Below are 25,096 nucleotides of genomic sequence, written 5' to 3'. Positions count from 1 at the left end.
GGTGGGTCGAGGCATCATACTGACAGCTCTTTCGCTTTTGTGCACCGGATCAAAACTGCCTCCATTTTCGATGAGAGAACATGGGAGGAGAGAATTACAGGTAGTTTCAAATGTGATGGTGGTGATGTTCAGGTCTGGACATATTAAGACATAAAGCGTTCAGTAGCTGTGTATGAGAAGGCAGCCACCATTGGGACTAAAATGTTCACCGTCACACACCTTGGGTCTGTTTTGTTTACTAAGTTTTAACCGTGACATCAATTTTTTCAATTGGCGACATTAGTTTTATTTGCAATGTTTCTCTATTGCATTCCCTTTGAAAAATCAGTGACATTGGCCTTGAAACCTGTTATTGTCTTGCCTCTAGGACAGGCAGCTCAAAATGAGCTCGCCGGTTGCCACGGTTACCTCCCCAGAGACGCGAGCGCGCTTGTTTATCTCTGGCCAGTGTGCGCGCTCGAGCCGCGCGGCGCGGGGGCAGACGATCCCGAGCAGATGTGAGCGCTCTGCTAGCGGGGACGATTAAAGCGCACACGTCTCGTTGCTGCGAAACACGTCAATCCGCGGCGCTTTCACCTGCATGCATGTGAAAATCAAAACAGCTCGAATTAGAGATAACGAGGACTTCAGATGCGCTCTGTCAACGCCGCGTGTGATTCAGCCGCCGAGCGCGCACGCCAGCGCTGACGTACACAGCCCAAAATAAGCGGCGCATAAAAGGAGGATATGAAATGACCGCAGTCAGCTCCTGCTGCCATTGAGTGCAGGGCTCCGCCGCTGTCTGGAGGCGATATATGTCAGATGTCAGAGTGTGCAAGTCCCTGGGTTGACCGAGCCCAAACCCAAAAATTTCTGTCTTCCCGTCTGGAGCCCAGCGAGTGCTTTCAAAGATGCAGCGACCTTTTTGCATCGCGGAGAGATAATCATGATAAGATGAAAGAATTTCATTTTGCCACAGATGGGAAGGACTGGAGAATGCCTTTGATTTAAATGTTTTATGTATGAGCACTCCCGCTGTTTAGCCTGGATTTCAACGAGTAGTGTGCTGCAAAATAAAAAGGCAGTTTTATGTATGCTAATGGCTGCATAGAGCCGGTTCACGTAGGCCTAAAACAGCGTAAAGAAATGGTCCTCTATTTCCTTCTGTGCCCCCCAGTGTTTTTTTTTTTTTTTTTAGACAAGTACCTGAGGTTAGCATCAGAGTCACCCTCCTAAAAATATCCTGCATGCTGCATGGCAGGTCCTCCCTCAGGAACAACAGAGCTGTCCTACTGTGGCCCGGCTCTTCACCACTGCCCTAATTTTTACACACACACACACTCTCTCTCTCTCTCTCTCTCTCTCTCTCTCTCTCTCTCTCTCATGTAATTCGGTACTGTACACCGCTTACACTCTCTCTCCACAGGAGGGATGTTCTCACATAAGAGAAAATTCTGTCATCATTTAATCACCTTACCAAACTCATACCCATACGATTAAAACAACTAGGCTGCTTTAAAGTAAAAATGTTATTATGACATCATCAATGTGTACTTTTTAAAAATGTACTTATGCCGTGTTCCAGGCAACCCCCGTAACCTGTGTTTTTCCAACCTTCTACCCGTGAAAGTGCACTGGAACAGAAGTCAAACCCGTGACTTCCCACCCGTGAACTCGTACTAGATAGATGTACTTCTGACGTCACATATCCCGCGAAACATCAATGGCAGCCCCTATGGATAATATTGCCTATGGATGCAGGGTTTATTCAAGTGGTTCATGTTACAAAATAGATTTTAGGACAATGTAACGTTGCAATAAAATAATCTAACTACAATTCCTTGCGCTCAGGAAGTTTGGCGTGACATGCCTGGAACGCTACCAAATCGTGAGTCGGTGTTTGAAGTCGTGACTTATGGGCTCAAAAACCTGCCTAAGTGTAACTTAAAGCAACTGCATGCGGCTTTGTCTGACTGTTTTTGTTTTGTTTTGTTTTTACCTTGAAATGTCAGTTTCAGAATCATTATGATGAAATACTGATGTGTAATAAGCCATAATGCTTCTGTTTATTTTCCTCACTTCTGCCAAGCTTCTGTTTCGGGATTATGTAAATTGGATGAGAGGGTTCAAAAATTATGTGAAATTTACGTGGATTGCTTTAGGGGTACAACAAATGGACATGTACCTACAGCTATCCACTGTAATTATGGCAGTGATGTATTTACAACAGTGAATTCCTGTAGGGGCTCCAAATACTCAACCTATAGTTGTTTTAACAGACCTATGAAAATGTACTCTAAAGTCGTATTCGCATACAATTAGTATTGCCTGGTGACCTCTAGTCCATTGTAAAAGTTGCGGAGGTTCTCTGTGATCTTAATCACCGTACGAATCAGCCATGTCTGTAATTTGTCAAGTAAAAATTCCCCCGCAAATGACCTACCATATTTCGCCTAACTCCGAGGTCCTGTGAATTAGGATCATTATAACTTGGTCAGGATTTGGCAGGGTCGTATAGGCTATAATATATTCAAGGTTTTTATCTCCTGTGTATCTTTTTAACCATCTTTCACGAAGAATGGATGCTTTTGGGGTATTTTGGGTGCTGGGTTATAACGCTATACACCATACAACTACAATTTGCAGAAAGAGAAAGCTTGAAACCATCAGAAGAGCAGTAAATTCGAGTAAAATCACAAACTTCACTGATCCCGTGTAAATGCGCTAGACGAAATTCAAATGTAGGGGGCAATTTCTAAATCACACAAGGTCCCCAGATAATCCTAATCCTGTGTGAATAGGGCTTAAGTACACATAAATTGTTTGGAACAAATAAATAAATAACTGGAGAGTGAATCTAATGTGTGGTTACAATGCAGGTTAGAACAAGTGGCATTTGGCAACACAGAATTTTTGTAGTACATACAACTTTTGATGTCTGTTTCAAAGCTCCACAGAGGGCAAGATCATCAGTGAACAACTTTACTTTTAATCCTTTCCTCAGAACACTTTTAGCACAGTCCATATGTCGTATAAACAACGTTGATGATATTTGGGAGCTTGACAGACACAGCCTCGTCTAATTTAATTATATGGAAAAGAGCGGCCAGGATATTTGAGAATTGACTTTTTGTGTTTCATAGAAGAAATGACTAATTTCTTGAATTATGAGAAATTAAGAAATACAGGTTTGGAGTCTACCTCAGTTGTAAAATTGTGAATACTCGAACCTGTCAATCTTGGCATCACATACTGTGTTTTGTGACCACTCTACCTCTCCAAAACTTTCTAACAATTGTCCATCAGGCCCTCTGAGGTGTTACGGTATAATAACCCAGTTATCACCTCACAGAATAGAGAGGACGCTGATAACAGAGCGTTTGAATGCATCCAGCACACTGGTCAGCTGGTATTGTGCCGTCTCCATGCCAGGTGGGTGATTCACTGCAGATGCCACATGATGTAGCAGCCGAGCTAAAGTGGGCAAGGTTGGCACCAGCTCCAGCCTCTGTGCCCAGGCGGTGTCGTTGTGGAGCCAGAGAGGCGTCAGTATTACACGCTTCCTTGGTTCATCCCCATGGACGCGGGCGACTAATTGCACAAACTGTGCCAGCGCAGATGAGGAGTGATTTGGCGCTGATGGGATGGGCTAATACAGGCAGGCTGGAGGTAAGGAAGAAAATCAATGAGCTTTAGGGCTGAGAGAAAGAGAGAGAGGGAGAAACAGACAGCCACCCACCGACAAAGTGTGAGAGCCTGTATGCCTGATGGAGTAAACGCTTATTTGAAACTCTCAGAGCTACCGATCTCACAGGCATGTGCATGTTTGTCACACATATCTGCATTTGCATTTATTGTAGATTTCATTCAAAATATACGTGATGTATGTTTTTGGAACTTTGCCGTCTCGAGACTGTGCTGTATTGTGCATTGTGCCCAGTGCTTAATTGGTAAATAGTGGAACCAGAACAAAGACTGGTGAAGGATCACGCAGGTTTATAGAAGTGACGAATCTGGCAGGTGAGATTGTGAGATGAGAGAATGTGTTTAACCCCTAATCAAGCGCCCCAATACAGCCAGCTCTCCAACTATAATCATCAAAGCAGATAGAACTGGAGCTGATACAATGTAAACAGCGTGACGTCAGGCTCTTGCAGTGTACACAGCTTTGTTTAATGCCGTGGAGGGGAATAAGTCTAAGATCAATAGCATTCACAATAAGATCATTAACATGCATTTAGAAAATAGATGGTGAATTTCCATTTCATGCAAACCTGTGGAGATTTATGTTGTTATTCATGATTTTTCATGAAATCTATATGCGTCAATGCATGAGGGCAATCGAGGTTGGGGATCCGCTAAAACACATGCCGGATCCAATTTCAGAGGTGCCAGATCTGTATCTGACTTGTTCCAGCAGAAATACTTTAAAACACCTTTTAGTTGTGACTATTCACAATACTGCACTGCATCTCAAGCCTTGTGGTGTAAATTACTTCTGAATTACATACGAATTATACACACTATATCAAAGCTCCTTGATTGTACGGGTGCTGTGTTTAAATCCATGACTTCTACAAACCAACATGTATGTCTAAGCTGGGGGATGGGACACATGCTCGCTGTAGGTGTTGTAGCCGTGTCTGTAGGGGGGAATTGAGGTTTCAGAGCGAATCAATGTGTTTGAACTGAGGGACTGCAGCGGAGAGCCGCCACGGCAGCGCATAGCCAGCTGGAGCACGCACACCTACGCACACATGCATGCTGTCAGCCCAGTGCTCCCTCTCTCCCTTCACTGTCACCACCTTTCTTTAATGCAGACAGGACCGAGAAAGAGAGAATTTTAATGGAGGTCTCATCTAAGCTCTCTGAGGTGTTCGCTATGTTCAGGGAGATAGACAGAGAGAGGAGGCTCCTGTGACAATTGATGAAAAGGCTTCTCTCTTTTCCGATCTATTCTCAATGGAGGAATGCATATCTCTTGCACACAAGTCCTTTCTTTCACCTCATATGTATGCAAATCGAGCATCCTATGCAAATGGTTCAGGCTGGTGAGGAGGGGGGGGGGCTTTCAAACCTGCTGTGCCTCCAGCTTCCAATCAGTTATTCATGACGCACACGGCGGCGTGCACCTGAATCCACGGGTGAATGGAAATCCTGCTGCAGTTCCGCAGTCGGCGTAGCTTCTGCCAGTCTTTGCATTAGTGGCTGGCATCCGCATCTGCTCTACGCCTTACAGCGGCACCACTGTCGCACCGCAGCCCTGAACTTCCTGTGTGTGCTGTTAAGCTGCTTTCTCAGGCATGGCTGTTTGCGCCTTCTGGTGAGAGACTTAGCAGGCCGACGGCATCATTTGCTTTCACGCTTTTCACGCACAACTCCCCCCGCCGCTACCTCTCTGTCTTCCTCTCTCGCATGTGTGCAGATGGGGATCTTGTGAGGGAGAGACAGTGTTCTCCAGCCTCAAAGCTCTAAGCTGTCAGAGAATGTATGTGCAGACACGACTCCTGCGTGGCGCTGTGTCAAAGCACCCAACACAGGCAAATGCCAATGCCTTTAAGAGACCATTATCTGAGCCATACTCACAAGACAGGATTTGCATGGACTACTTGATCTGAATATGCAGGGTTTTATTTGGGTTGTGAATTAAAAGGTTATTTAATTCCAAAAAAAGGAAAATCTGTGATCATATATTCACCCTCATGTTTTTCGGACTTTCTTTCATGGAACGCAAAAGGATCAAATTTGAAGAATGTGCACACTGCCCTTTTCCAACTAAAACACAGAGTAATGGAACATTTAGGATTTGTAATTTTCTGCCATTTTCCACACATTAAGCTGTCAAAAGGCTTTGAAAAATTGTTTTTTTTTTTTTTTTTGAAAAGTCGGAGTGTTTTGATTTTGAATCAGATTTGGGGTGTAAAAGTCCTTCAACGATTTAAGATCCCAAGACGTGCATTATGAAAGTCCTACATAAATAGCACTGTGAAGAGAGGTACTGAATGTTGCTTAGGTTAAAAATATTTTCAGATTGATGGTACCTCTCCAGGGAGGCTCAGCTGTGCTGATATACTTGGTTAAAACCCCCAAACAGCATTGAGTCAGGAGCCTGTAAGGCGTACACTGAGCCGCTGAGTTAATATCCTAAAACAACCTGTCATGCAGTACACACACATTTATCATCCAGGGCTCATGTATGTGCAGACATAGCCCTAGCACAAACCACTATGCACAAGCACACAGCCCTCCCTTGAAAAACACAAACAAGCACGCAAACACATTTCATCTCAGCCTCAAACCCTCATAGCTGCTATTCATAGTTGGTCCAGTTTATAAAAATGACTGTAGAATCTCAAACGCAGCCAGGCTAAGGCCTGAAACGTACTTCACGCAAATATGCAAATTCGATTTCACACTTTGTAGAGTTCCGAAATCTGCTTTCTCGGCATTGCCACAAGGGGCACTACAGCAGGTATTTGTAAAAGTCTCTAATCATTTTATCTTTCAGGTCAGCTGCTACCATGGTAGAGCAGCATTTGAAGAGAATCTTATAGAATAAATGAAAGTTTGAAGAGAATCTTATAGAATTAATGAAAGTTTGAAGAGAATCTTATAGAATTAATGAAAGTTTGAAGAGAATCTTATAGAATTAATGAAAGTTTTAGCTAGATACCCAAATAATAAATATAAAACAAATAATAAAACAGGCCTTATTCCTACATGGCAATATATTACCCAAACATTTGCATTTGTTATGCAAGTTATGCTCATATGGATTGTTGTCTTTCATTGTCTTCTTTATGTGTTGCTCTTGCCATATTTATCTCCTTCTCCTCCATCTCTCATCTCTGTGAAACTCTCTTTGCAGTCTTGAAGGATTGTGTCTAAGGGAGGAGAAACTATCCCGGCTCATATGAAAGATCTTCTCTTTGAATAGGTCTTGAAAAGCTTGAGGGTGGTGTTTCAAACACCTGCTGGCCCAGTGTCAAATCAACAGCAATCAATCGTGTTTCTTAATTACAACACTGCATGCACACACACATTCCAGCACAGGAAATTTGAAGATAACCAAATGAGATCTGTTGGTGAAAGAGAAAGAATACTGGCACAGGGACCGCATTAGAAAGAGATAGAGGGTGACAGTATGAGACAGGCAGATGAGAGACAGAGAACTGGAGTGCTATTGTGTAGATTTTACCCAGGTGCAGGGCACATTGAGTCAGACAGGAACCTCAAGTGACTGCTCCATTATCAGAGCAGCATGGACACCACTGTCCTCTATCTGCTCAAAAAAGAAGAGAGAGAAAGAGATGTTTCCCCAGCAGGAGGACATGACCTTCAGTCTATCCCTGCATCCATCCCTGTTAGCTTGCAGCCGCAAACACGGCCCTCTTTAAATCACAGATCTTCGGTCAATTACGTTGCAGGTAATTTGTGTGGTATCGGAGATTAAAGTTTAATTAGGGCGACTGGAGTAATTTGGGCCTGGGTTTAATATAATCACGGTGAACCGGCTGCTTGTGAAGTGTCCTGATGTCAGGCTGAGCTAGATGAGATCCAGTGGTGCTTTTCATCAACAAAGAACAAAGAATCCTGACTCCCCCAGCCCTCTACTGGCTTGGCTGAGATCCACCAGCACATTTTCACTCACCCATCCCTGTCCACACTCCCCCATCACACATACACACTCACAGCCCCCTAGCAAACAGCGGCACGGAAGTCTTGGACAGAGAGAGAGACAGCAAGAGAGAAGGACAACAAGAGAATGAAAGAAAGCGGGAAATAAATATGCCAAAGCCCGTGCGTCCCTTTGTCTTAGACCTTATTCGCAAACCGCAGACTCACTAAGCATCAGATAAAGCATTTCTGACAGAGCAATCGAATCGGTGGGCACTTTTCAAAGAGCAAATCCTCTCCCCCACCACCTACCCCAGCCTCGGCAAGATAGAAAGAATCGTATGCTCTGTCAAAGAGCATGTTGTTGCGTGGATGTGTGCATTTGCGTTCTGAAGGAAGTGAGCACAGATGCATTTGGAGGCGGTCAGCATTAGGGTCTTAAAGAAACCAACCAATAGATCCAAAACAGGATTTCACAAGACATTGGGAGCCTCTTCCCAAAGTCAATTTGATTCCACTAGATGAGGTTGCCACAAAGAAAAGAGGGGGGTGGGAAATCAATGGCAAAACCGAATCTCCATTCCATCTTCAACCATCTTTCCCTCCCTCCCTTCCTCATCTACTATCTCATTCCCGCTTTGCCTGCAGTCTACCCCTTCACCCTGCTCTGATTTCATCCATGCTGTCAGTGGACTGCTGAAAGAGAGGCTTTTAGTGTCAGTCCATCTGGATTTTCACCACTAGAAAATTTCCCTGCTCATTCCTCAGGTAACAGAACGGTGGTTGATAAGGAAGAAAGTTGGGATGACATACCATACATGGAGCATGAAGAGACCGGGAACATCAAGGGCACCTTCCGGGAATCGCCTGAGGTTCTGCCACAAAATATGAGAAAAGACCCCAGCATGTGCACTTCTGCTACTCCCCAAACATTACCACCAGTTAGTTTTACACCGCTTTCTTCTTTTCTCCTTTAATAGCATTATAATGTCCTTTATTGTGCATCCTCTACCTGGCAACCTTGAATTTCAGACAGTTTTTTCACTCATCCTGCATTTTTACCAAAATAAAAGCCCAAACCAAGTGAGTGTCCGTGTCAGCTGTCACTGCTGGAGCAGAAAAGCGACAGTCTCTGATGGTTCTGTCTCCTAGGGGCATGAGATGAAATGATCTGCTATGTAAAATAGATCAAATTGGCCCAATCTTGTGTTCAAGCTTTAGAGATATGCATATTGGTCATTCAAACAGAGTAGTGACTGTTATGTCCTTCCACTAAACTGCCCATCTGACAATTATGGCAGGGAGATAAACAGATAGACAGATATTTATAGCCAGGTTTCCATTATAGATTAGCTCAAAACTTTATAGATATTTTAAAACTTTTGAGAATTGACGGCGTTTCCATTAGCTGATGTTATGTGACTATTTTTCTTGGATGTTTTAGTACATTATTACACGGCTCTGTGAAATACTTGACTCTGATTGGTCAATTGCACTATCCAGCGGTATGTTATTCCTAGATAACAACTGTCAAATTGAATAAAACACTGCTTATCCGGGTACTACGAGTTATCTCGACCGGTACTAATATGCTTAAAGAGTCACTCCGCTAATGTTGACTGTATGGTTCCATCTTGTGACTGCAAACACTTTACCACTGTGTGTTACAATGGAAGACATCAGAATTAATTTATAACAATTAAAAACATATATTGTAAAAACAAGCCAGTTGTTATATCAGAATAAACCTCTTCAGGCTGATACAAGACCCATCCGCTTCGTGTCGGAGTCCTGATCACCCTATCAGGGTTTATTCTGAGATAACAACAGGTTGGATTAAAGATTAATCATGTGACTTTTACGTATGCCAGGAGACCTGTAAATGCAAAACACACACACACACACACACACACACACACACACACACACATATATATATATATATATATATATATATATATATATATTCCTTTTTGAATTGCCTGAAAAACCACCTCATGCTTTCTTGTGATGTATGAGAGTTCTTGCAAAATTGTCGTTTCCATTAAGGCGTATTTTCAATTTTCATTTTCAATTTGAAGGGTCATGGAAACGCGACTTATGCCACGCTGGGAACTGATAGCAATGGAAGAATCAAAATTTTTATTCTTCCATTGCTACCCTTATGTTTCGGCCCAGATCTGGCCCACATCTGGCCCGCATGAATTTCACGGATCTGGGTAGTAACTGCTTTCTGTCTGGGAAGATGCCCATGAGAAATGCAATAGAGTAAAGTACAAAAGGGGTAGTGGTGTGTGGATAAACATGGGCTGTGTTTCAAAACATAGTGATCTAACTTAGTCAGCATGTTTTGGGGCCATACTGTATGTAAATGCAGCATTTTGGGGCAGCCAGCTGAGGTAGTGACTTGTCTGCGCAGACAGCATGTTTGGATATTGTGCAGAACTTTTAGGCATCAAAGCCTACTAGACAGCATTTTTAAGAACCACTAAGGAAACATTAGAAAACACCTATGAACCAATGCATGTGTTGACCAGAAACACCAACTAGGTAGGCAGCTGATTTGGTTTTGAGCCAAGGCCTTTGTCTGTCACTGTTCCACAGCTCCTGATTGCAACAACACACAGCGTCGTCTCAAGGTCACTGCCAGCGTGTCCTCCACTTCAGGGTAGAAAGGTTAATCTGTAGTTAAGGTGGAGCCAAAATGGGACAGAGCAGGGGTGCAGTGCAGATATATGAGACCAAAAGAAAATATGTGTGAAAGAGAGAGAGAGATATCGGTAGCGTGAGAGACACTGCGACCGCTTCGCATCATCACTTAGCCGATCTGAAGTGGCACCAAACAGGAGAGAGCACGAAGTGGCGTGCCTCACAGGGAGAAATAAATGACTATGCCCTTATTGAGCGCAGCAAGGCATATAGCATTTCAGGCCAGTAATGTCATTGTGCCTTTGTACCAGCATTATTGATGAAGTCTGTCTCAAAGAAAATAATCCCTCGGCACGCCACCATTTGAGACTTCTCATTCCATCTGAAAGATCAATGCAAGCGATCTTCGGGACGGAAAATGCGCTGGGAGAACGAAACGTAGTGAGCGTGAGTGCGAGCTGGGGTGTGGAGAGCGTGGCCACAGCGGAGCGCATCAACAGAGAGAGGGTGAGATCAAAGCGGAGCGCTGCTTCACTGGAGCGCAGCACTGGGAGACTAGAGCGCAGCACTCTCACCTGCCGCAAAACCTCCCTCTCTCTACATCTGCTGCATCTCACCCCTTCGCTAGGCTAATGCCCTCTCCTGCACACGCAGACCTGCTGAAGAATATAAATCAGCCTTGCGCCCCAATTTATAGCAGCTCTTTCTTTTAAATGTAGCTTCACAATTCCCCAGATACCGTGTGCCTGGTTATATGCGCACTCACAGGCTTGTTCTTTGTTGCCACGGAGGCTGCATCTGTCGTTCTCTGCATCTAAGAATTGAGAGATGTTGTGCGCCATCAGCAGTCAGCATTTATGTTTCTTAAGTCTGCCATAAAGCAGCTTAAAGCCTATCGTGCTGGTGCAAACATGCCCTTCAATCTTATTTAGGTTTTATTCTGGCTCTCGGAGAGGAGCTTTAGAGCTGATTTACCTCCGTCCTCACAAACACATCCAAACCCCCCCACCCCCGTCTTTCGCCTAGTATCACATACTCTAATGCACAGACAAAAATCGATCACAGGGAGAGGGTTCTCACCATGCCATTCCCTCTCTGAACAGCTCTCATTTCAGACCCCTGAGGTGTGATGCCTTGAGCAACACTGGCACAGATGAACTGGGCACTAGGCACCTCACTGTAGGGAGGGCAGGTTTGCTTTTTCACTCCCCTTAGCATCACCATGCCAACGGTGGCAGGTTTCAGCATTTAAAGGGCACTCTCTGCACTCTTAATAGAGGAAGCAACAACATAACTCAATGTATTCGAGAGGGAAAGCATTGAGTGCAATTCTAAGCTAATTGGAGGATTTGTGTCTTCTGCGCAAGTCATCCTTGCAGTCTGATGCAGTCATTATCACATTTTTATATTATGACTCATGATTTTTAAAAAGACGGTTATATACAGCATCACCACATTTGAAAAGGTCTTACGTAATCCTTTTATCACATAATATCTATAAGCAGTCATATCTTTTTTTCAGTGACTAGTACCAACACAAATTGGGTTTACAGTTTAAAAAAAATTATAAGTACAATTCCAAACTGGTTTGTGTGGAGTGTTGTCCTGCAAAATAGAAATGTGTACTATATGGTGTAGATCGTAATGCTTACTGCAAAGGTAAATTATTGAAAATTGTTCAAATTGGGACATTTTAAGTTAATTGGAAAATACATGAACCTGATTCATTTGTAATTAAGAAAATATATATATTGTACTCTTTATTAACCTTTCCTTTAGTCTTGTAATAGACTGCAATAGAATGCGGTTACACTTAATTCGGTTATTTCTCATTAGTTGCTTATTTATATGCCTATTATTAATATATTGACTGTTTATTAGTAGGATACTTATAATTCTGCATGACAATATTCTACATCCAACTACCTTGCTAACAATTAATAAGCAGCAAATTAAGTCATAGTTAACGGTTTGTTAATGGCGAAAATTTTACCTTCAAATAAAGTGTGACCGGATATGCCTTTTTACTCAAATTTCTTTTTCAAGGTAAATTGGTGAGCAGTACAACAACACTTGAAATACCATGAAGAAGAACAGAATGTTCTAAACACTCCAGGCATCCATTGCGGATAATGCATTTCACCTTTTATTTTCTGGAGACTGCTGTTTCTCTCTATGGTTGTGTTCTTTTAAAGGTCAGTGAAAAGCCGCAGTGATGTCAATCAAAATGACATCTCTGAGAGATAGGCCTCGCGCCTGGCCAAGACAGAAAGTCCAGTTGAAACCCTCCAATCTGATTTAACGTCTTTCAGTCCACTGTGAACCATACAAAGCCATATGAGCCACCTCTGGAAAACTTTATATAATAATATTTTCAACCCCAAATCATCTCTAGAACACGCTACTTACCTTTGGATTCAGGTTGTAAAGTATGGTTTTACTAAATTAATGCATCTACCATGTGTGTGCAGTTCTTACAAGAAACAGATTGAAATTTGATCCTCAAATTTAATTCATGTCCTAAACGGACTGCACAGAAATTGAATCAACCCCCTACCCCGACCTTCACTCCTGCCTCCTTTCCCTCTTCCTTGGCATCTTCTTTCCTGACTCAATGTTTGCTTTGGTTGAAAGCTCCTTATGTGCAGATTGTCTTTCTTGTGCCTTGTGCCCCTCAATCTCATAACTAAGCTGTTGTATGAAGGATCCGGAAAATGCCAGAGAGCTGGTTTATTGATTTAATATTTCTCCAATCCATCAGTGTGAGAATATTCCTTCACCTTTCTTCTAAAGCGGGGAATTTGATTTAATACAGTGCTTGACTGCATGTGCTCCAAATTATATGAAAAATCAACTTAGAACGTGATAAGTGACTGTAGTGGACATAAATAAATGCTGAAAGAATAGAACAAAAAAAGTACTTTTCAGTACTAAATAATAATTTAGAGTTAAAAATTATATTTCTTTCAGATTGTAATAATGTAAACTTTACAATCATCAGGAAGAAGGAGGCGGGAACCTGCGGATATTCAAATAATGCCTATAATAACAAAATAAACTAAAAACAGTGTGACAGCCCCTCGCGGACGACTGTCATGCACAAATAAAAACAAAACACAAAATAAAGCCCAGGCCTGGTTCTCTATCATACTTCACTGTCGTCGCTCCTCTTTTGTATCCTTCCAATCTCTTCCCTGCTCCTCCCCATTCAGGCGGATGGCAGCAGGCTCGGGCTCCCTGGCAGACAGCTGCCAACTCCTCCACTCCCTCATGGATGGCAGCCGCCCCTCCATATCACGGGCAGCCGGCAGTGAGCTCATCCGTCCCCGGAATCTCACTCCAGCCCACCGACCCGAGCGTCCAAGGCGCAAGACTGCTACGCCTGCTCAATGGCACCGCAGATTCACCCCAGCGGCAAGGGATCTTCGGCAGCATGTCCCTTCTTCCTCCCGGGTTTCGGAACCAGTGTAATTTAAAACTTCATAATCTCGTGAAGAAGGAGGCGGGAACCGGCAGACATTCAAATAAAGAATTTCATTACAAAATAACCACAAAACAGCGTGACAGCCACTCGCCGACAATTGTTTTTTTTATTTGTCGCACAAATCAGTGTCACAGGTGTCGCTGATTTCCCATCACTCCACTGGCCTCGCTCTGTTCCCAAGGCTCTCGGCCTCGCCCCTCTCCACTATTTTCACTTCTTTCATATATTTCAGAAATTTTAGAGATTTTTAAGAGACCTTTCCACATTTCCCTGCATAATCCATAGGAAATGCATAATTGAGATATGATTGCCCAATGCTCAATCTGAGAGCGACAGTGAAACCTGCCTCCAGAGGTGATGTAATCAACGAAAGGTTATTGACTGCATTTGAGATAAACACACATGCAGACATAACAGAGCATATTCTATTTATAAATGCAGTCACTCTACTGTTAATGAATGATTGCATTCTGTAGTGAAAAATCTCATGGGGAATTCTGCCTTAAAGTACGTAGAAGCTCATTGCACTCACAGCTGGCTTAAACATATTCCTCCACAGTCTCTGTTTCTGCATCAGCAAGCCTAAAAAATACAAGACCAAGAAGAAACACTGCAAACAGCGCCTATGAATCAAGGAAATAGGAATAGAATTTTACTAACATATCGTTTTTAAAGTTGGTATCCATTCACACCTACTTTGTAGCACTACAGAAACTAAGTTTGAGAAATATAGCCATAGATTTGGACTCATTTTGGACATGGGCCAGTCCATGCTGCTACACTCATGGTTAGTTCTACAGTAAGAGTAGCTTTATCATTATTGGGCACCCCAGGAGACAAATTCTGCCCTCTCAGCAGACCTAGAAAACTTACTGTACCTTTTAGACCATGCTCTCAGCAACACAGCCACACACAAGTCTTTAATCAGCTGCACACAGTGGATGTCATGCTGTATGTTCAACCAAGATGATCTGAATGTCAATGATTCCGCAAAAAAAATGCAGTTGCAATAATATACGGAAGGGAAAGCAGGATCAATCACGTCATTTGCTCACTCTGGCCAGCTTGCACATTCAACCACATACTGTATGCATTTTTAAAGGCTTAAAGCATAGATCCCGAGCGGACCTATTTGGGTCACTGTGTAAACAAGCAGAGCAGCAAACAAGCACAACTGAAGCAGTAGTGGATGGTGGGGTCTCTCGGGAGGCTGCTAAGAGGGGAGCACGTTGCTCTTGGGCCTGATGGCTTCAGACAGTGCGCTAGTGAGATGAATAATGTGTGTGTCTGATGGGACTGGGCGGCCATCCCTTGACAGGCCTACAGCACTGGAGTGGAGAAATTGAACAGCCTCCATCTATGCCTACAAAACACACACTTGCTACTTTGAACTCACTGCTGAGAGAAAAGAATTTTACCAGAAAATCACATTGACAACTGTATTAAATAGCTGGGCAAGATATATGCAAATAACGCAGACCAAAAACAAAGCAACACCAATAATAGAATAATGTTATTGCACATGCACAATATTTATTTTAATATAACACTTCATGAACCAATAATAAAATGCTTTGTTTGTTTGTGTACATGGTTTTCATGAACACATCCTTTAAAACCATTGTGTGTTTAAGAAAATCAATAATAATAATAATAATAACAGGGTTGTACTATTTTTTAAGGTCCAGTTCTCCAGTTTTCTATGTTAATAGGCATGCTAATAAGCAACTAGTTAATAGTGATAATTGGTTCCTATTTTAAAGTGTTACCTAATAGTAATACTGTAGCTGTACGTATCATAGGTACTTACCACAGAGGATGCTACCACCAAAACATATACAAGATAGGCTCAGATTCCTAGATCTATAATGTACAACAATGATTGATTGCAGCTGCAGTAAGAGAGAGTAAAATTTTATCTCTCGTTGAGAGATATCTGATTTGATTTTATGAATGAGTGTGTGTATATTGTAATATGATTTGTTTTAGGACAAACACAGAAATGAATGCAAATTAATTTAATGAGAGAATGATCACTCATAAAACAAAAAGAAAAGAAACCACTAAGCACAGCCTCTCTCTTTCTATTTTTTCTCTCTCTTTCCAAAGAGCCCCCTAGCCGGAGTCATGCAGTCCTTCAGAGAGCGGAGTGGTTTCCATGGCAACCAGCACTGCTACCAGCAGGAACCTCAAGAATTATCACACCTTGAGAGTTATAGACATCATCACAGCCAGTCCAGACAAGGCTACGAGCCACACTCTCTAGCTGCTGGAGGGATGTCAACAGCAGGAGCGGGTTCTAAAGACTGTTATGGACAGCAGACCTATCCCATCTATACCAGCACGAGTGGTACTCAGACTAAAAAACCTTATAGAGGAGCCAAAACTCCAAACCAGCATCTGCAGGCTGGCTACAGCAATCACATGGGCACTGGATTCACAGCCCAGTACATGAGTGAACGTCACGTGCAGCAAAAATGGGATGAGTCACCTCAGATGACCCAGTTTGAGCAGGACATGGTGGGACGGCTGGAGTCTGGGGTCAGTGCGTCATCCCAGTACCTAGAGCAGAACATGCTAGCTATCTCTCAAAGTCAGTGCCATCTACCTTCGCAGTCCTCTGCCCCAACCTATACAAGTCCTCATCAACAGGGCCTCCCACCCAATCCTGCACCTTCTCCTTTAATGTATCCACAGGGTCAGCTCAATTTCCCCCAGCACTCGCAACACCCATCTTCATCATCATATATGGAGAAATGTAATGCAATGCCACATGGCTACAAAGGCTATGGTATACCATCTAATGCCCAGTATGGAAGACAACTTGGCAATCACAGCAGTCTAAAGCAGAGTGGATACAGACCTCCGAATAATTACAGTTATCCTCAAACTCCATCAAGGTCTGGATTTGAACAGGGTTCCCTGCAAGGAATGTCTGGTACACAAGAGAACCTTCAGAAATTCCAGCACTTCAATCAGCCCCAGCAAAACTACTGCATAACAGATATATCTGTAAGGTCACCAGAACAATACTATCAGACCTGCAGTCCAAGTTCTAGTCATTCACCTGCAAGGTCTGTTGGAAGATCTCCATCGTACAATTCCACACCTTCCCCCTTAATGCCAAACCCTGATTCATTTCAGTATGGCCAACCTCCGATCAACCCCGGGGCTTCGTCATCTGCAGGTCTGCAAGACCAAAATATGCTGATGCCTCCTCATACTCATTCATCACCCAGTGTGAACCACCAATCCCAGAGCTATTCTGGCTCCATGAAAGAACGATTTTCAGAAAAGCTCTTGTCCAACCCCAGTTTGTGGAGCCTTAATGCCCTGACATCTCAGGTTGAAAACATCTCCAACAATGTCCAGCAGCTTCTGCTGTCCGAGGCCCTTATTGCTAACAAAAAGACCAGCAAGCGAAATCATCCAAAAAAGGGAGAAGACTATAGAGGTCAGTTAAAGGGTATGGAAGAGTCATCTTGTCCTGATAACCAACATGGTCCTTCTCCATCCGATGCTTACACCATTTCCAGGTCCATGACAGCAGAACTGCAGGAGGGAGGATACTCTAGCAGCACTGAGGACCAGATGGACAGGAGCTACTACTATTTTGGTCAGGAAAAAGGTCAAGCACAAACCCAGACACACTCACGTCTCAGCCTTGACACACTGTCTACATGCTCCTTAAACTCAGCTGACGATGTATCCATTAGGTCAGGTGACTCAGTTCGAAGTCTCCAGAGTGTAGCGTCTGAGGATAATATCAACTGTGACCCAAGAGTTCAGAGAGTACTGACTGGAGAAGTGCCCAACAGCTCTCTCCATTGCATTAGAGATAAGAGGTCTTCTATCAGTGTAACAGCTCCAAGTCCTATGAAACAAGAGAGCAATTCACCACCAGACATAAAGCATTCAGAGAGCACTCTAAAGGAGAACTTTGAGGAGTCAGCATGGACTGAGAGGATGGCTGATGAGGAGGAAATTGGACAAAGAAAGCTGTCTGCAGAACAAGAGTGCAAAGGAGAGGTTGCGGAAAAGCAAGAGAAGTGGCTGGAGGATGAGAAAAGTCCTTCTCTTTTTAATAAAATTAACAAAGCAGTATTAGAGGAAGGTTACTCTTATGAAACAGAAGAAAATATCTACCAAGGGCTGCAAAACAAATTTGACTCAGAAAAAGAAAACTCATCAGAGATGAACTGTTTTTCTGAACTTAACCACAAATGTAATGAAGGAACAGAAATAAAATCAGAAAATTTCAAATCAGAACTACAGACCAATGCCGAAATGCTTGTGAAAACATCACCCAGCAATTCAGGCACTGATCTGTATTTGCCGGAGAAAGAGGAAAATTCAAAGAGTGAGGATCCCATAGAGAACCTCACATGCACTGAAGGACCAGTGGACACCTTTGAGGACCAGCCGTCTGTCCTCTCCCATAATTCCACTGAGGTGAGAGATGAAAAAAAGAGTCTGACAACTGCAGAAGAGGTCGTTAATAATAGAGCAAGACCAAAAGATTCCTTTGCAGAAGACTGCAGTACATTTAAGGAAATGGGAAACATGCTACAAGTCAACACAGAAACTGCAGAATGCTTTGCCCATGACACACAACACAGAAGCAATGAAAGGAGGTCAGCCATATGTGACATTGCACCTCAGCCTCACACTGGCAAGAGTGGCTTCTCAGCTCTCAATGAGAAAACAACACCTTTGGCTCAGGCTAGGGATCATCACATCGATCGTAGTGAAGCAAAGGTACTGGAGCCTGACTCTCCTCAGTTGCCGGGCAAGTCAATACTGCACACAGCACCATCTTGGGCTGACACCCCACCGTCTCCCAAAAAAGGGGATGAGGATATGGAACCAGGGATAAGCTGTCCCAGTGCAGTGACTCCCTCAGCCAAACCAGAGCCTATGGCCCCATCTGCACAAACAAGAATGTTCGGTAAGAAACATGCACGGGGCAGGAGAAGACTAATGCATTCAAGTGTGGGAATCAGAAGGCAGCTTAGTGTAGAAGGAGACAGTGCTCCACCTTCTGCCCAAAATCCCAGTATGCCCTCCAGCAAAAGTACCCTTATTCTTGACCAGATGGAAACTGCCCACCAGGATATTAGCAGTCAAACACCAAAACTTGTGACAGAGAGTTTACCATCACGGATGTGCACTCGCTCCCACGTTTCACAAAGTAGCCCAAAAGTCTGCCCTCAAGAGAGAAAGAAACCAGGTCCAAAGCCTGGTCCAAAACCAGGTGTGAAGCCAAGTCCAAAACCAGGTCCAAAGCCTGGTCCAAAATTAAATCTAAAACCTGGACCAAAGCCTAGTCCAAAATCAAGTTCAAAACCTGGTCTAAAACCAGGACTTAAACCTGACGTTATGCCCTGTATAAAACCTGGTCCCAAAACAAGTTTAAAATGCATAGGACCCACAGAAAACACAAAACCTGGTACAAAATCTGCTTTAAAGCCAGGTACTAAACCTGGTTCTAAATCTGTTTCTAAACTAGGCTCAAACCCTGCAGCTTTAGCAAGAGAAATACTTGTTCCAAAGCCAAGTAAAAACACTGCAGAGTCAAAGACAATCGAGGGCTCAGTACCTAAAGGACCAGGCCGACCAAGAGGAATCACTTCTAAGATCAAATCAATAAATCGAGATGAAAATGTTCAAATTACAAAAGACCATACCAAGGACACACACTGTACACATGAACTTATTTTGCAAGATGTGACCACAGCATTCACTTTGGACACACTTGTGGGTGTTGTGGACACCACTAAGGATGAAACTGTGGGTTCCACTTTGGAATCTACTCTAGGCAGTAGTTGTGTGAAGTCCTTAGCAAGAAATCAAAAGTCCATGGTGCTGAGATCACGGAAACAAACAAAAGAAAAGCTGACTGAAATTAAAGAGCAAGAGAATGATAAATCATCTGAGAAACCTTCAGCAATGTTCATACACTCACAAATACAGGATGCTACTGTGGATCAGTCATGTAAGACTGAATCTTCAAATCTTGAATTACCTTCGCAGAAGGATGTTTCCACAGATTCACTTCAACAACCAAATGAAGAGGTGGTTTGCCTCAAAACAAAATCCAGTTTACTGTCTTCAGAAACCATAAAGAGAAAGAAAGGTGTGCAAGAAAGTGAAGTGAAGACACAGGAGCCTTCATCAGATACAGTCACAGGAGCATGTAATGCAAAGGGAAAGCGAAAGAGAGGACAACACTTGCAACCAGAATCTGAAAGCACCACTGTGACCACTGATAACCCTCCCACTGATGAAATCAGTGACATGCCTTCTGTACCTCCTCAGTGTCCCACTAAAACCAAATATTTGCCTCCTCGGAAAGGCAGGGGACTTAAATATGAGGCAATGGTTCAGAAAATCACATCCCCGGGGTCCAAAAAGCAACCTGTAAATATCCAACCAGATACTGTACCAGAAGAATCAACATTAAAACCAGTGCCACAGGTATCGGAGCAGACAGAGATGATGAACATCCCTGAGGTGACTCACAATGTGGGTGAGAATACAATAAGTACACAAGAGACCCAAAATACAGGAATTCAAACTCCAAGGAAAAAGAGGAGAAAGTGGGCCACTGTAGAGAGCAGTGATGCACCAGATGTAGCCCTGGAGGCTGGGAGCCTCGTTATCAACACACCAAGGCTAGCCAAACAGAGAGCCATTAAAAACAACCATGAGATGCATCTGAAGCAACGAAAGAGGAGAAGAAAAGGCATTGAACCACCAGAAAGCATCCCCATTGTGGAGCAACAGGATCCTGTACAGACTGATATTTTTTCCCCACCTACACTCACCATCTCTTTACCTGAATCAAGTGAACAGATACAGTATGAGGAGCCACCAACAGAATTATGCTTACCACAAATAAAACCCAAACGTGGCAGGCGGCCATCACTCAAAATCAAACAAGAGGAACTCTCAAGTCAAACAGAAGATGACAAAGTAAAGGAGAAAAAAAAGCCTGGGCCAAAAAAAAAGGTTATGAATGTCCCCAAAGTTGTAGTGAAGAGGCCTAACATAAAGAAAAAATGCAGCAATGATCTCTGCCCAACAGTGAAAGGGACATTATCAGACTTGTATTCAGCAATGAGTAACAACAAATGTTCCTTTAGACCATATGTACACATTGACAGCTCTTTGGAGCCAGCATCTCTTTGTACCATCATCAACAGGCCTGAGGAAGAGCAGATGCTCAGCCAGGCAAGGAAAAAGTGTGCAGCTAAAATGAAAAATCTAGTCACAGTTACCAAGGCAGTATCAAACTCCTCGGTAATGCTCCAGGGGCCTTTAGTTAACAAAAGCCTAATTGACAGGTGTCTAACATGCTGCCTATGTGGAAAGCCAGCAAATTACAGAGAGCTTGGGGACTTGTGTGGCCCCTATTATCCTGAGGACTGCATACCACGAAAAATGCTTTCGTCAACACACAGGAATGATTTCAGGCAAAACACCAACTGTGCAAATGAGACAGAGGTCAGCTGCATCACAGAGCAAATTAACTCACAGAGTGCATGTGAGAAGGATGCCGATCAGGAAAGGGCAAGTCAAGGACACAGTGGGCATCCCAGGAGGGGCAGAAGGGCAATTAGGGAACAGATAAGAACCCATCCCACTTTGCGGATGAGATTCAAAAGACAGCTGCTGTTGCAGAGAAGACTTAGTGGAACTTCTCCCTCTGCTGGTGAGGAAGGCAGTGCAACGGCTCTTCATAGATTGCAGACAGAGGCTGAGGCGAAAGAGCACTGGGCTCATGAAGCGTGTGCTGTCTGGACCACAGGCATAATACTAGTAGGAGGCAAACTCTTTGGTCTGATGGAGGCTGTTCAGAAAGCTGCACATGCAGTAAGTGTTGCGTTAAAATTAAATGCCCTTCATTAATAACTTCTTTTACAGAGCAGATATCAGAATATGTTTTGATGTTTGGAATAACATACTCAGAAATAGCAATACACACCGCACTGTATCCCACAATGTAATGTGCTTGACTCAAATGAAAACAGAACACTTGTGATATCACGTGTGAGCTCTCACACATAATTAGATTAAAAATAAAAATGAGCACATTTCTGAGATGAGGTTGATTTGTCCTGTATTAAAAAAAGAACCCAGTAATAATAATAATAATAATAATAATAATATATACATTGACTCTAGTGGGTCTGTAATTGTATGAGTTATACTGTATTATTTGCAACTGGTGGTGGCTCAGGGGGCTGTCAGGAAAAGAGTTTGTATTTTAGACTATAGAGAATCTCCTCAGGCTTTCTGTCTCATCACAGAAGTGCCCCAGGTGCCAAGGTGAAGGAGCTTCCATCTGCTGTAGCTGGAAGAGCTGTACTCAGAGGTACCATTATGTCTGCGCCAAAGAGATGGGTAAGAGTTCTGACACTTACAGTAGAAATGTGCTCTGTGTTTTTGTACAATATTTACTGTCCATCTAGTGACTCCACCCATGAAGCTCTGTTTAGGAACTAAGAAGGGTATGCAAGCATACATAATTACTAGATTCCTCCTAGACACATATGCCATACATGACAAAACTTCTCCAGGCCCCAAAAATACCCTTAGACTCCAGAGGGCTAACTTACTGATCGGAATGTTACCTTTGTTTTAGCTATAGGTAAATTCTGACACTTGTGCAACCAGAATATTTTTTTCTGTAAGTTACTTCACTTAATTATCCTGATGCGCATACATGACCATATCTAGTTTACCTACTATAATTCTTTTGACTAGTTGTTCCTTGGAAGCTCTTACTGCAGCTTCCTGGGAACTGGTTTGACTGATAAAAACCTGTGTACTCCAAATCCCAGAAGTTGCATAGAAATGGAACTGGCAGATATCGTCGGCTCTGGACAATATGCACCAGATGGTTCATGAATGCTCCATGGCGTGTCATCCAAGGCTGAGACTAGTTCCCCTCCGTCATGAATTTTTCTCTGCCATCAGAAATTGCCATCATAGAAAGTGGTGGTTACATCACTGGATATGGGTTAGCTCAGAAATAATGGAGAACTGGCCTCACTTTGCATTTCCAGTGGCATCTTCTAAATTCTACCTTTAATTCTTGCCTTTCTTTCCTCTGTATCTTTTCCCAGGCTGCACATTTCAAGAAGAGACCTTCTCAATTAGGTGTCCGAAACACAAGGTAAGCAGGTGAATTGGTTTTACACGCAGCAAAGGACATCTCTGATCTAAAAGACACCACCATTATACCATGAACTTCAGTGTCCTTGTAACATTCTACCACCTCCCTAACAACAGCAAGGAGTGAATCTTGACAGCAGAGCACAGTACCTCATCAGCACCATCTATCAGGGCAACAGATGAGCCCTGAGCATATCTCACCCTTATCTGCCTGCTATTGACTGGGCAGCTCTCCACTGACAGTAGAAGTTAGTGAAGGGATGTTAATTAGATATTCTAGGCTCTCTCAGTCTCCTTGTTCCTCTTTAGGAGCAACAAACTTTAAGGAGTAGAAAAAAGAAGACATTTAGAAGTGCTGCCTGATGATTATTACTCGATGGGGAACGGACAATTTTTTCACTCAAGGTCTTGGATCTTGCCTGAAGCCGAAAGCCATCCAAAAACTTAATTGCTCAAATCCAAGCTCATACTGATTTTTTTTTTCAAATTCCTAAACCCGAAACATTCTGCATTATTCACTCACCCTTCAAGTCATTCCAAACTCACTAACAGAAACATTTCTGAAGGAAGGATCTTTACACAGATCTTTTCCATACAGCCACTGCTCACCACAAATGTCAAGTACCAAAAAGGCCAAAAAGGGCCATAACAAAGTCTGAATACTTGTGCATTACATTAAAAGCCATTAAAACACAAATCCAGGTCGAGGTGCCATTGTAGATGACTGCTCATATTTATAATATGACTTCAAAAGGACTACTTCTGTGTGCTTTGTTTATGGTGTTTTGTTCTTTTGGAGCTTGACAGAATACCGTTGTATTTGAAAGAGCTGCATGAAGATCCTTCAGAATGTTTTCTCCAGTGTTCTACTAAACATATAAATATGTATATGGGTTAGGAACAGCACCAGAATTAAAGGAATTATCCAGGTTCAACACAAATTATGATCATCTGATAACCATTTTGGCATAATGTTGGTCAATATACACATTTTAGTCTACTTGTTAGTTGTTGTGTCATGCCAATTGTGGTTGCAAAGGTGTTCTTTAGCATTACTCTATGCAGTTGCTAGGGTGTCGTGGGTTGTGATAAGACGGCTACGTAGCTCGGCGTTTTAATTTTTTCACTGATGACAAGTTACATGACAAAGATTAATATTTAGGATTAGTGGTTCATTCAAATCCCTATCCTAAGCTTTCTGCAGTAATATTCATTATGCTCACCTTTGCTTAGATTCACCTGCCTCTTCATTCTTTTTATACTGTTCCACTTTGCTGGCCCATGTGCCACCTACAGGTAATCTGTGAACTACAACAGAGGTAGGTCAGGGAGAGAGAAAGGAAAAGAGATAGACTGAACACGAAATACCAAGGAGAAAATGGGCATGGCAGAAATAGAGAAAGAGAAATGATATTCAGCAATAGTACAGCTTCCTCTCTGAGAAAGCGAGACAAAACCTGGATGGAGATCAAAACACCCCACCCCAGCCTCCACTCTCCCCCTCCCTTCCTCTTTCGCCTTCCCACGACAAAGGAAGAGGAGAACAGGAGAGACAGACAAACAGAGCAAAGGAGAAAGTTCAGAACAAGCAGAGCACACATCAGCAGGGGGATCTAAGGGCTTTGGGTCTCTGGGATGCCAATTTGCCGCTTTAATGAAAGCGAGCTGTAGAGATACCACCCCCGTCCAGGTCTCCCAGGAAATCTCCTCCTCCTCTTCATCTTCCTCTTCTCCTCTGTCCTCACACGCACTCAGTGGCGAGCTCTGTTTTAGGTTCACGTAGCTTGAGAACATGACAACAGCAATGCAGCACAGGCGACGCTTTAGGGCAGGCCGAAGGGGGGCAACGCAGCAGTTCTTTCCCCTATTCTTGCATAAGGAAAAGCTCCATTTGAATCTCCCGAAGGAATTGCCAGTTCTAGCATTCTGAATTTTAATGCGGAACATTCTCTCAATGTAAGTTCTAAAGAGATTCTTCTCAATTTAAAAAAAAAAAAGTTCACATTTTAAATCTGGACTTCAAAGCATGCAGTGACGCAGATCGTGTGAAGCACATCCGAGGGATCTGTTATCACTGCTGTGACTGTGATCGGATCACAAGAGATATTACTAGATGTAAACAAACCCTAAGTTAAGCATTTCGGGCTGAACTAACCGCCGATGTTTGTTTGGAACAGCAGAACGTCT

The 25,096-nt window shown here is 43.0% G+C and overlaps 1 protein-coding gene across 2 annotated transcripts in view; it reads left to right on the top strand.

The window, feature by feature from the left end:
• Positions 1–25,096, top strand: part of LOC127953873 (uncharacterized) — a 48,423-nt gene that overhangs the window by 20,498 nt on the left and 2,829 nt on the right. The window contains exons 2-4 of one of the 2 annotated variants that reach the window (XR_008153351.1): positions 15,839–21,604; positions 22,042–22,135; positions 22,861–24,865. Coding sequence is in view for 1 of the 2 variants with exons in the window: in XM_052553227.1 (XP_052409187.1) it covers positions 15,857–21,604; positions 22,042–22,135; positions 22,861–22,910 (5,892 nt within the window). In the remaining variant the exon portion in view is untranslated. The remainder of the gene's footprint in view (positions 1–15,838; positions 21,605–22,041; positions 22,136–22,860; positions 24,866–25,096) is intronic. The other variant, XM_052553227.1, reaches the window with a different exon arrangement.

Source organism: Carassius gibelio, chromosome B3, assembly GCF_023724105.1.
Source record: "Carassius gibelio isolate Cgi1373 ecotype wild population from Czech Republic chromosome B3, carGib1.2-hapl.c, whole genome shotgun sequence".
Classification (NCBI taxonomy): Eukaryota; Metazoa; Chordata; class Actinopteri; order Cypriniformes; family Cyprinidae; genus Carassius; species Carassius gibelio.
This window is presented reverse-complemented; position numbering and strand designations above follow the sequence as displayed.